At 48.7% G+C, this 13,732-nt stretch overlaps 1 protein-coding gene across 1 annotated transcript in view; it reads left to right on the forward strand.

Moving 5' to 3' along the window:
- Window positions 1-1,967: 1,967 nt before the first annotated feature.
- The window catches only part of LOC122927388 (trimeric intracellular cation channel type B-A-like), a 56,164-nt gene continuing 44,399 nt past the window's right edge, over window positions 1,968-13,732 (forward strand). The window contains exon 1 of the mRNA XM_044279189.1: window positions 1,968-2,157. Within this exon, the coding sequence (XP_044135124.1) occupies window positions 2,049-2,157 (109 nt within the window). The 5' untranslated portion in view covers window positions 1,968-2,048. The remainder of the gene's footprint in view (window positions 2,158-13,732) is intronic.

The raw sequence follows: 13,732 nt of genomic DNA on the forward strand, positions 1-13,732 counted from the left end.
AGGTCAGTGGTGGCGATCCTATGGCACACGTGCCAGAGGGGGCACTCAGAGCCCTCTCTGTGGGCATGCGGCTCTGTGTGGACCGTGCGTAGGGTTGCCACCTGTGCACTATTACTACTGAGCCCCTCCATTGTGGAGCGCTCATTAGTACAGCCTTTGCCCCCCTCTTCTGCTTGTGTTAAAAAAATGAAATGACCTCATCCATTTGACCGCGCCGCGGTGAACACTCACTGCTAACTGGATATGAAGGACAAGACCTGCACTCGTTTCACAGCATTGACTGGAAGTAGTGCGAAATGTCATCATGTTGGAGCGCAGGTCTTGTCCTGCGCATCCAGTGAGCAGCGAGAGTGTTCACTGCGGCATGATCAATTGGATGAGGTGAGGTTTTTTTTGTACAAGAAGAGGAGAAGAGGGCCTTAATTATACTGTGGCCTCTAATGGAGACTACTGGGGGCATTTATTTTACTGGAGGCTATTAATAGGGGCCTTATTACTACTTGGGGCCACTAATGTGTGCATTATTAATACTGGGAGCCACTAATAGAGGCAACCACTGCGGGATTATTAATACTGGGGGCCACTAATGGTGGCAACTACTGCAGGATTATTAATACTGGGGGCCACTAATGGAGGCAACTACTGCGGGATTATTAATACTGGGGGCCACTAATGGTGGCAACTACTGCAGGATTATTAATACTGGGGGCCACTAATGGAGGCAACCACTGCGGGATTATTAATACTGGGGGCCACTAATGGTGGCAACTACTGCGGGATTATTAATACTGGGGGCCACTAATGGAGGCAACTACTGCGGGATTATTAATACTGGGGGCCACTAATGGTGGCAACTACTGCGGGATTATTAATACTGGGGGCCACTAATGGAGGCAACTACTGCGGGATTATTAATACTGGGGGCCACTAATGGAGGCAACCACTGCGGGATTATTAAAACTAGGGGCCACTAATGGGACTTTTTAATACTAGGGGGCGCCAGCAGGAGCACTCATTTTACTGGTGTGTGTTAAGCCACGCCTCCACAGCTTAAGTTGGACGGTATTTTTCAGTATTCAGGTTAAATTGCCGTGCTTTCGATAAATAAATGGGTTTTGGGTTGGAGTTTGGGCACTCGGTCTCTAAAAAGTTCACCATCACTGGGAAAGGTCATCTATATCTGATAGTGGGGGTCCAACTCCCAGGACCCTCGCTGATCAGCTGTACAATGAGGCGCTTAGGCCTCTTCCCAGGTCATGTGACGTCACATTTATTGGTCACATGGGCTATGCGCAGCCGGTATCAAATGGACGGCGATGTGCTTGGTAAGCTGCCAGCTTCCTTAAAGGGGTTCTGCAGTTTTTTTTAACTGATGATCCATCCTCTGGAGAGATCATCAGCATCTGATTGACGGGGGTCCGACACCCGGGACCCCTGCCGATCAGCTGTTTGAGAAGGCAGCGGCACTGGCAGTAGCGCCGCGGCATTCTCACTGTTTACCGCAGGCCCAGTGACATCACGATTAGTATCACTGGCCTGGGCGCGGCTAAGCTCTGTTCACTTGAAGGGAGGAAAGTTATACTAGTCGTGACATCACTGGGCCTGCGGTAAACAGCGAGAAGGCTGCGGAACTACTGCCAGCGCCACTGCCTTCTCAAACATCTGATCGCCAAGGGTCACGGACCCCCACCGATCAGATGCTGCAGAACCACTTTAATAAATAGCTGATGGGCAGGGGTACTGAGACCCCCACCAATCACGTATGGATAGCCTATCCTGAGACTAGGTCATCAATATGTAAATCCCCTAGAACCTTTCTAATTATATCTTTTATATAAAACGAGCCCATGGAATGGTCACCTATAAGTCATGTGACAATACAGCCTCTGGCCGCCTGTGTCCGTGCACAGTGTGTGACCCGCACAGCAGACTCAGTACACTGGAGCCTGACTCCTCCCACACGTGACGTCACGTAAGGCCCTTCACAGCCCCACTTTCCCCGGCGCACACAGCTGTGTGAGGAGAAGGGGCAGCAGCAGGCTGGCAGCATGGAGCTGATCTCGGAGGCTGCCGGGCACTTCTCCCGCCTCTCCATGTTTCCTTACTTCGATGGCGCCCATTACTTGGTGTCTGTCCTGTCAGCCCGGGAGCAGGCAGGTGAGTAGACTCTGCTGTGCGGATGTAGTGTTCGGCTCTGACAGGGGTTCATCAGTTCTGCATTTGACAGCTGACAGGCTGGGATTCCATCGGGACATGCTCCTGTGTGATAGGCTGCACTAGTGACACCCAATATGGCGTGACAGGGGTGTGCTGCTGCTCCTCACTGCCTCGTGTCATCTGTGCAGCCCTTACTCAAAATAATAGTGCCCCCAAACTGCCAGCCCTTGACATGGGGGCAGCAGGGGGTTGTCTGTAATATTACTATACTGCTGCTCCATGGATATAGAACATGTGTATGTCCAAAAGAACAATAAACTCCTGGACTGTCATGCTGCCGCAGCGCACTCTCTGCTTAGTCTTAAAGGGGTTTTCCAGGAGCTGCTGATAACCCATCCTCTGGATGTCACCAGTATCTGATCAGTGGGGGTCCTGCCAATCAGCAGCGCCCCTGCCTTCCCCGTGCTTACCAAGCCGTCCGCTGCATTGCGACTGTGCGCGATATCGTGCTCAGCCCCATTCACTTAAATGGGGCTGAGCTGCACCTAGGCCACGTGACCGATGAATGGGATGTCACTGTGAGAGAAGGCCTCAGCGCTATGGTGAGGACAGTGCCTTCGTAAACAGCTGATGGATGGGGGGTCCCAGGTGTCAGATACCAAAGAATAGGTCATCAGTATAAAAGTTTTTGGGAAAATTCCTTTAAAAGGGTATCTTAGTTAGGCCTCTTGCACACTATGATGTCCGTGTGCATTCCGTATTTTGCGGAACAGAACAGCTGGCCCCTTAATAGAACAGAACTATCCTTGTCCGTAATGCGGACAATAATAGGACATGGTCTATTTATTTTGCAGAACGGAAATATGCAAACGGAATGCACACGGAGTACCTTCCTTTTTTTTTTGTGGACCCATTGAAATGAATGGTTCCGTATACGGTCTGCAAAAAAAAAAAAAACGGAAACAGAATGAAAAGACGTTCGTGTGCATCCAAGCCACAGGATTGGGGATAATTGTCAGATCAGTAGGGGTCCAACTGCTGGAACTCCACCAATGCTATCCTGTGGATAAGGGAGGGGGGGGCTTCAGATAACCAGACCAGTGATGGTCAGTTCGCAGTGTTCGCCAACGAACACATGCGGGCTGCCATATTGACTCACCCGTCCGACGATGCACAGGTAAGCCCTTACCTGTGCCGGGAGCCGGTCTGAAGCAAATGCGGTCACCGGGAGCAGGCAGTTCCGAGAACAGCCCGATGAAGGCCCCCGGCGGCTGTTCTCGGTACTGCCTGCTCCCGGTGACCACATTTGATTTCAGACCAGCTCCCGGAACAGGCACAGGTAAAGGCTTAGGCTACTTTCACACTAGCGTTCGGGGCTCCGCTTGTGAGTTCCGTTTGAAGGCTCTCACAAGCGTCTCCGAACGGATCCGTCCAGCCCTAATGCATTCTGAGTGGATGCGGATCCGCTCAGAATGCATCAGTCTGGCACCGTTTGTCCTCCGCTCCGCTCAGCAGGCGGACACCTGAACGCTGCTTGCAGCGTTCGGGTGTCCGCCTGGCCGTGCGGAGGCAAACGGATCCGTCCAGACTTACAATGTAAGTCAATGGGGACGGATCCGTTTGAAGTTGACACAGTATGGCTCAATTTTCAAACGGATCCGTCCCCCATTGACTTTCAATGTAAAGTCAAAACGGATCCGTTTGCACTATCATGAACAAAAAAAAAATAAAACATTTTTTTTTTTTTTGTTCATGGTAATGCAAACGGATCCGTTCTGAACGGAGCCACCGTCTGCATTAATATGAGCGGATCCGTTCAGAACGGATCCGATCGAACGCTAGTGTGAAAGTAGCCTTACCTGTGCATCGCCGGACGGGTGAGTCAAGATGGCAGCCCGCATGTGTTCACTGGCGGACACTGCGAACTGACCATCACTGAACCAGAATACTCTCTTTAAAGGGAATCTGGACTATTATCCACAGAAGTACATGAGTTGTACTGCACATAAGGAGTCCAGATCACTATTTTTTATTTTCCTACTGCCCCCCATTACCTCTTTGTCCTCACTCAGAGCTGTGCAGACTACTGTGCAGTGCTAACATAATGGAGAGGACTCCTGTGCGCATGCGCAGCAGTCCTGACACTGTATTTCAACACAGCTTTTACTCCTTACAGCGGGGGAACCAGAGGCAGTAGGAAAATAAGAATTAGTGATCTGGATCCCATATCTGCAGGGCTACTCACATACTACTGTGGTGGCACATTCTCTTTGAAAAGTTTTCTGGGCGTTTCAGTTGATGACATAACTCCTGGCACCCTGCCCCCACCTCTGGAGCTGCTGTGGCTGGAACCAAACACCAGAGCTCTACGGTACCCTAGTGGCCGTGCCTGTTACTGCAGAGCTGCTCGTATTTAGGATGCCGGGAGTCAGACTTCGGGTCGTATGGATGGACAGGTCATGGATAGTAAGCTCATCCCTTTGTGGCCCTCTTACATGGGTGCTCGTTTGTCGTTTTATGGAGACATAAAAATCGTCAGCACGTCTCCTGATGGAAGCGGCACAATCACGGGTGCTCTTCTGGTTCTCGGGGCGGGACAAGTTGTGTTGCGGTTTCACATTGCTCCATCTTTCTAGGTCCCAGATGTTCAGCATGTTACCTTTACCACAAATCCAGGTGTTTTTATAGTGTTAGAAAACCATAGGGTGGAATTTATCAATGCGGTGCTCGGTTTTCTGGCTTATAAAAGGCACAAGCTCTGTGTATTTGGCATATGAAACGCCCCATAATGTAGAGGAAGTGACAGCATTCTTCTAGAAAAATCTACTTGATTTTTATTTTTTTTACTCTCGGATGCCAACCAAGCAGGTGGGATCTTGAGAAAGACCCCTGTGGGTTGAGACTTTTCATGGTGGCCATGGTGGGATGATGAGCTTTTGGCTTCATATTTGTGCTCCTGGAGGAATGCTGTCACTTCCTTTACTCTGTGCGGGGCGTTTACCAAGCCTTTACATCAGGTTTTTGGCATTAAAAAAATGTACATATTTGGTGGTGCACAAACATTTTCTGACTTTGTGGCCCTGATTTATCATGCCTTCACTCCAGGATTCTACTGGATTGCATTTCTACACTACTCACTCCAGTTTGAAATGTGGGCGTGGTTAGCTATGTTAATGAGTTTCACTCCAGATTTATCAATGAGACTTTTTTTTTAAATGTCACCAAAAAGTCAGCAGCACAGGGGAGAAGGAAAAAGTGTCTCCCTCCCCCCTGTGCCGCCGCTGCCACCAATTAGAGGAGAAGAGAATGGGAGGGGCTGTGGCCACTGCGCCACCAATGATGTTGACTCACTCATTCATTTGAATTCAACAGGAGGCGGGAGCTGGCTGCAGAATCATATAGCCGCACCTGACCTCTATGACAAGTAGCTGCGATCCGCGGGTTAACTGCCGCACCTGAGGGGTTAACTGCAGTGGATCGCAGCTACCGCTTATAGAGGTTGGGTGCGGCTATATGATTCTGCAGCCAGCACCCAACTCATGTATATGAATTAATGGGTGAGTTATCTTCATTGGTGGCGCAGTGCACCCCCCAGTATTAGTCATTGGTGGCAGTGGCCACAGGGTCTTCCCCTTTCCTCCTCCTCAATGGTGGTGCACTGGCAGCTTCTGATCGGAGCCCCAGCAGTGTATTCCTGGGGCTCCGATCGGTTACTATGGCAGCCAGGACGCTACTGAAGCCCTGGCTGCCATAGTCAGCTCCCTGCTGCCGTGTGCACAAAGCCCAGGGCAGCAGGGAGAGTGTAAAGTCCTATTCAACCTGATAGAGATCTATCGGGGTGAATAGGACAAGGGTTCTAGCCCCTAAGGGGGATAAAGGTTAGTAAAAAAAAAAAAAAATGGAAAAAACAAACAAAATATTAAGTATAAATGAAAAAGATTTACGAAATAAAGCTAAACGTTGACAATGAACATGTTCATTTTCAGCAGATTTGTGTAGAATTTAATTTTTTTTCAAAAATGAAAATGCACAGAATATCGGTATAAATTATTGGCTATTGGCCTGAAAGTTCACAGATTATCGGTATCTGCTCTGCACATTGTGGGTGAGGGCCCGATGCGATGCAGGTGCGTTCAGGGAAAATCATGCGAGTAGCCACTAGAGTTGTTGTGATACAGAATTTTTTAAACGGTTTCGATACCATAAAAAAGTATTGCGATACTCAATACCATTCGATACCACGTGAAAAAAATAAAACACTACGTGCATTCCGCATTTTAAAGAAAATGGCGAATCGCACAGGTTTTATTTATTTTTCTGTTCCGGCGTTAACCACATAGATTTTTTTTTTTATTTTTTGGAGGTGGCAATATGTTTATTTATTTATATTTTATATGGAAAATTGTCAAATGGGGTGACTTATACTTAATATTTTGGTGTTTTTCTTTTACTTTTATTTAATAACTTAGGGGCTAGAACCTGGGATCTTTTCATCCCTTGTCCTATTCACCCTGATAGATCTCTATTAGGGTGAATAGGATCTCACACTCTCCCTGCTGCCCTGTGCATAGTACACACAGCAGCATGGAGCTTACCATGGCAGTCAGGGCTTGAGTAGCGTCCTGGCTGCCATGGTAACCAATCGTAGCCCCAGGATTGCACTGCTGGAGCTCCGATCAGAAGCTGCCACTGCCACCAATGAGGAGGAGGGGAGGGGACCCTGTGGCCACTGCCACCAATGATTTTAATACTGGAGGCGGGTGCCGGCAGCAGATCAGCAGCAGTTAACCCCTCAGGTGCCGTACCTGAGGGGTTAACTGCCGATGATCGCAGCTCCCTGTCAGAGGCAGGATGCCGGCTATGTGATTCTGCTGCTGGCACCTGCCTCCTGTATTAAAAGTTAGACGACCTTTCATGGGTCCGGACTTTAAGTAGCAGGCTACATAGAGCGGCACCCAGGGATCTCGCTGCACTTACTATTATTCCGGGGCCACTCAGTTAGCCCGCTGTCTCCCTCTGTATTTTTGGTCTCTCTGTAAAACTGGGAGGAGCCTGCCCTTTTTCTCCCTGGACGTTGCTCACAGCCTGGGAGAAAAAGGGCAGGTTCCTCCCAGTTGTACCAAGAGACCAAAAATACAGAGGGACACAGCGGGCTAACTGAGTGGCCCCGGAATAATAGTAAGTGCAGTGAGATCCCTGGGCGCCGCTCACACAGCCTGATGGTTACTTTACAATGTTCGGACCGATGAAAGGTCCTATTTAACTTTCATTGGTGGCGCAGTGCGCCTGCCCCTCCTCTGCCCCCTCTCTCCTCACTGGTGGCAGCGACGGCACAGGGGGGAGGGAGAGAGTGACTCCTTCTCCCCTGTGCTGCTGAGAAGAACACGGAGCGCGCTGACAGCAGCGCACTCCATGCTGTGATATTAGGTTGCGTAATATCGAAGCCTAGTATTGAAAATTTGTCAAATCCTGGTATCGAGGTCGATACCGGACAAAAGTATCGAAAATTCGATACCCACAGCAACCCTAGTAGGGTTGTAAAAGATGACTGCAAGAGCACAGTGCAGACTGCTCAATGAGGTGAAGAAGAATCCTAGAGTGTCAGCTAAAGACTTACAAAAGTCTCTGGCATATGCTAACATCCCTGTTAGCGAATCTACGATACGTAAAACGCTAAACAAGAATGGATGTCATGGGGGGAGGATTTCACAGAGGAAGCCATTGCTGTCCAAAAAACCCATTGCTGCACGTTTACAGTTTATACAAGAGCACCTGGATGTTCCACAGCAGTACTGGCAAATATTCTGTGGACAGATGAAACCAAAGTTTAGTTATTTGGAAGAAACGCACAACACAATGTGTGGACAAAAAGACGCACAGCACACAAACATCAAAACCTCATCCCAGCTGTGAAGTATGGTGGTGGGGGCATCATGGTTTGGGGCTGCTTTGCTGCATCAGGGCCTGGACGGATTGCTATCATCGAAGGAAAAATAAATTCCCAAGTTTATAAAGACATTTTGCAGGAGAACTTAAGGCCATCTGTCCACCAGCTGAAGCTCAACAGAAGATGGGTGTTGCAACAGGACAATGACCCAAAGCATAGAAGTAAATCAACAACAGAATGGCTTAGGCCTCTTTCACACGGGCAAGATTTCCGCGCGGGTGCAATGAGTGAGGTGAACGCATTGCACCCTCACTGAATCCGGACCCATTCACTTCTATGGGGCTGTGCACATGAGCAGTGATTGTCACGCATCACTTGTGCGTTGCGTTAAAATCGCAGCATGCTCTATTTTGTGCGTTTTTCACACAACGCAGGCGCCATAGAAGTGAATGGGGCTGCGTGAAAATCGCAAGCATCCGCAAGCAAGTGCGGATGTGGTGCAATTTTGTCACGCACGGTTGCTAGGAGACGATCGGGATGGGGACACGATCATTATTATTTTCCCTTATAACATGGTTATAAGGGAAAATAATAGCATTCTTAATACAGAATGCTTAGTACAATAGGGCTGGAGGGGTTAAAAAATATATATATTAAACTCACCTTAATGCACTTGTTCGCGCAGCCCGGATTCTCTTCTGTCTTCATCTTTGCTGTGCAGTAGGAAAAGGACCTGTGGTGACGTCACTGCGCTCATCACATGGTCCATCACATGGTGATGGACCATGTGATGAGCACAGTGACGTCACCACAGGTCCTTTTCCTCACAGATGAAGACGGAAGAGAAGCCGGGCTGCGCGAACAAGTGGATGAGGTGAGTTAAATGATTTTTTTATTTTAACCCCTCCAGCCCTATTGTACTAAGCATTCTGTATTAAGAATGCTATTATTTTCCCTTATAACATGGTTATAAGGGACACCTAACAACACCTAACCCAAACCCGAACTTCTGTGCACTATATGTGAGGGACTATTTTATTTACAGGGGAGGAAGGGGTTAGCAAGAGCTAATTATAATGCACTCCTCAGAGGCAGGTGCTTGATGAGCTGCTTCCTCTTACCTTCCCCAGAAAGAAAAGACAGAAAATCTCCAGATAATTGGGGGAATTTAACATAGACCAGCCTTTTACGCTGGTCTATGAGATGCCTGTGCTTTGCCGAAGGTGGCATCAAATTTATGAAGAGACACACACCTAGTCAAAAATTAGATGCAGCTCTGGTAGTCCGTGCGCCTGAACTGAAAATCTCAGTCGTCTTCTACACCTGAAAACTGGCGTAAAAGAAGATAACTATGCTGGAGCCGCTGTCCTCGCCCTCACTGCACCCCGTTTTTTTTAGACACTTCCCTATCACTGCCCCTAACAACGCCCAGCTAGTTTATAGCTCCTCCCACCAGCTAGTTACATAGACACTCCGCTATCACTGCCCCTAATAACACCCAGCTAGTTTATAGCTCCTCCCACCAGCTAGTTACATAGACACTCCCCTATCACTGCCCGTGATAACACCCAGCTAGTTTATAGCTCCTCCCACCAGCTAGTTACATAGACACTCCCCTATCACTGCCCGTAATAACACCCAGCTAGTTTATAGCTCCTCCCACCAGCTAGTTGCATAGACACTCCCCTATCACTGCCCCTAACACCCAGCTATTTTATAGCTCCTCCCACCAGCTAGTTACATAGACACTCCCCTATCACTGCCCGTGATAACACCCAGCTAGTTTATAGCTCCTCCCACCAGCTAGTTGCATAGACACTCCCCCATCACTGCCCCTAATAACACCCAGCTAGTTACATAGACTCTCCCCTATCACTGCCCCTAATAACACCCAGCTAGTTTATAGCTCCTCCCACCAGCTAGTTACATAGACACTCCCCCATCACTGCCCCTAATAACACCCAGCTAGTTTATAGCTCCTCCCACCCAGCTAGTTACGTAGACACTCCCTCATCACTGCCCCAATAACACCCAGCTAGTTTATAGCTCCTCCCACCAGCTAGTTACATAGACACTCCCCTATAACTGCCCCTAACAACACCCAGGTACTTTATAGCTCCTCCTACCAGCTAGTTACATAGACACTCCCCTATCACTGTCCCTAACATCACCCAGCTAGTTTATAGCTCCTCCTACCAGCTAGTTACATAGACACTCCCCTATCACTGACCCTAACACCCAGCTAGTTTATAGCTCCTCCCACCAGCTAGTTACATACACACTCCCCTATCACCGCCCCTAACACCCGGCTAGTTTATAGCTCCTCCCACCAGCTAGTTGCATAGACACTCCCCTAACACCACGCAGCTAGTTTATAGCTCCTCCTACCAGCTAGTTGCATAGACACTCCCCTAACACCACGCAGCTAGTTTATAGCTCCTCCTACCAGCTAGTTACATACTGTAGACGCTCCCCTAACACCCAGCTAGTTTATAGCTCCTCCCACCAGCTAGTTACATAGACACTCCCCTAACACCCAGCTAGTTTATAGCTCCCCCCACCAGCTAGTTACATACTGTAGACGCTCCCCTAACACCCAGCTAGTTTATAGCTCCCCCCACCAGCTAGTTACATACTGTAGACGCTCCCCTAACACCCAGCTAGTTTATAGCTCCTGAGGATAGATCATCAGTATTAAAGTCCTGGAATCTCCAGATAATTGGGGGAATTTAACATAGACCAGCCTTTTACGCTGGTCTATGAGATGCCTGTGCTTTGCCGAAGGTGGCATCAAATTTATGAAGAGACACACACCTAGTCAAAAATTAGATGCAGCTCTGGTAGTCCGTGCGCCTGAACTGAAAATCTCAGTCGTCTTCTACACCTGAAAACTGGCGTAAAAGAAGATAACTATGCTGGAGCCGCTGTCCTCGCCCTCACTGCACCCCGTTTTTTTTAGACACTTCCCTATCACTGCCCCTAACAACGCCCAGCTAGTTTATAGCTCCTCCCACCAGCTAGTTACATAGACACTCCGCTATCACTGCCCCTAATAACACCCAGCTAGTTTATAGCTCCTCCCACCAGCTAGTTACATAGACACTCCCCTATCACTGCCCGTAATAACACCCAGCTAGTTTATAGCTCCTCCCACCAGCTAGTTACATAGACACTCACCTATCACTGCCCCTAACACCCAGCTAGTTTATAGCTCCTCCCACCAGCTAGTTACATAGACACTCCCCCATCACTGCCCCTAATAACACCCAGCTAGTTACATAGACACTCCCCTATCACTGCCCGTGATAACACCCAGCTAGTTTATAGCTCCTCCCACCAGCTAGTTGCATAGACACTCCCCTATCACTGCCCCTAACACCCAGATAGTTTATAGCTCCTCCCACCAGCTAGTTACATAGACTCTCCCCCATCACTGCCCCTAATAACACCCAGCTAGTTACATAGACACTCCCCTATCACTGCCCGTGATAACACCCAGCTAGTTTATAGCTCCTCCCACCAGCTAGTTGCATAGACACTCCCCTATCACCACCCCTAACACCCAGCTAGTTTATAGCTCCTCCTACCAGCTAGTTACATAGACTCTCCCCTATCACTGCCCCTAATAACACCCAGCTAGTTTATAGCTCCTCCCACCAGCTAGTTACATAGACACTCCCCCATCACTGCCCCTAATAACACCCAGCTAGTTTATAGCTCCTCCCACCCAGCTAGTTACGTAGACACTCCCTCATCACTGCCCCAATAACACCCAGCTAGTTTATAGCTCCTCCCACCAGCTAGTTACATAGACACTCCCCCATCACTGCCCCTAATAACACCCAGCTAGTTTATAGCTCCTCCCACCAGCTAGTTACATAGACACTCCCCTATAACTGCCCCTAACAACACCCAGGTACTTTATAGCTCCTCCTACCAGCTAGTTACATAGACACTCCCCTATCACTGTCCCTAACATCACCCAGCTAGTTTATAGCTCCTCCTACCAGCTAGTTACATAGACACTCCCCTATCACTGACCCTAACACCCAGCTAGTTTATAGCTCCTCCTACCAGCTAGTTACATAGACACTCCCCTATCACTGACCCTAACACCCAGCTAGTTTATAGCTCCCCCCACCAGCTAGTTACATAGACACTCCCCTATCACCACCCCTAACACCCAGCTAGTTTATAGCTCCTCCCACCAGCTAGTTACATAGACACTCCCCTAACACCCAGCTAGTTTATAGCTCCCCCCACCAGCTAGTTACATAGACACTCCCCTATCACCACCCCTAACACCCAGCTAGTTCCTCCCACCAGCTAGTTACATAGACACTCAACCTATCACTGCCCCTAACACCCAGCTAGTTTATAGCTCCTCCCACCAGCTAGTTACATACACACTCCCCTATCACCGCCCCTAACACCCGGCTAGTTTATAGCTCCTCCCACCAGCTAGTTGCATAGACACTCCCCTAACACCACGCAGCTAGTTTATAGCTCCTCCTACCAGCTAGTTACATACTGTAGACGCTCCCCTAACACCCAGCTAGTTTATAGCTCCTCCCACCAGCTAGTTACATAGACACTCCCCTAACACCCAGCTAGTTTATAGCTCCCCCCACCAGCTAGTTACATACTGTAGACGCTCCCCTAACACCCAGCTAGTTTATAGCTCCTCCCACCAGCTAGTTACATAGACACTCCCCTAACACCCAGCTAGTTTATAGCTCCCCCCACCAGCTAGTTACATACTGTAGACGCTCCCCTAACACCCAGCTAGTTTATAGCTCCCCCCACCAGCTAGTTACATAGACACTCCCCTAACACCCAGCTAGTTTATAGCTCCCCCCACCAGCTAGTTACATAGACACTCCCCTAACACCCAGCTAGTTTATAGCTCCCCCCACCAGCTAGTTACATACTGTAGACGCTCCCCTAACACCCAGCTAGTTTATAGCTCCCCCCACCAGCTAGTTACATAGACACTCCCCTAACACCCAGCTAGTTTATAGCTCCCCCCACCAGCTAGTTACATAGACTCTCCCCTAACACCCAGCTAGTTTATAGCTCCTGAGGATTGATCATCAGTATTAAAGTCCTGGAAACCCCTTTTAAGGGATGCCTTGTCAAGCAGTTATCCCATGCTGGGAGTCATGGTTTTGCCACAGGTTACCCAGCAAGTTCAGTGTCCGCTGAGTCTATGTAATGCATATGTCTGAAGAACAGTTCTGCCCTCAGATCCGCTAGATATCGTCACATGATATGTGCCTGACAAACGGCATCAATAATAAATAACGCAGCATGCAGCAATGTTTTCTCGGGTAAAATGACAGACCCCGTGAGGAAACTTGCAGGAACCCATTTCAGTCACTGCCATCATTTTTGTTTTTCTGTTCCTATGATGGAAATTCTGCTGCACATGTGAACAGAGCCTAACCTCGGAGATCACCCAGCATTACAAACGTTTCTTTTAGAAGAGCAGTATATCCTCAGTATATAGTCCTGCATTGTACACTGCTTGTATCATATATACACACTACTGTTGGCACAACAAGCACCAGTAGTGTGCCTTCAATGTATATACAACAGCGTTTCTGCTTGTAGTGTTTCTAACCGTAACATGACAAGCAATGGCCAGTGCACCGCGTCGTCAGATCGGCTTAAACAGGGCTATACACA

The sequence above is a fragment of the Bufo gargarizans genome, chromosome 2 (genome assembly GCF_014858855.1).
Source record: "Bufo gargarizans isolate SCDJY-AF-19 chromosome 2, ASM1485885v1, whole genome shotgun sequence".
Lineage (NCBI taxonomy): Eukaryota > Metazoa > Chordata > Amphibia > Anura > Bufonidae > Bufo > Bufo gargarizans.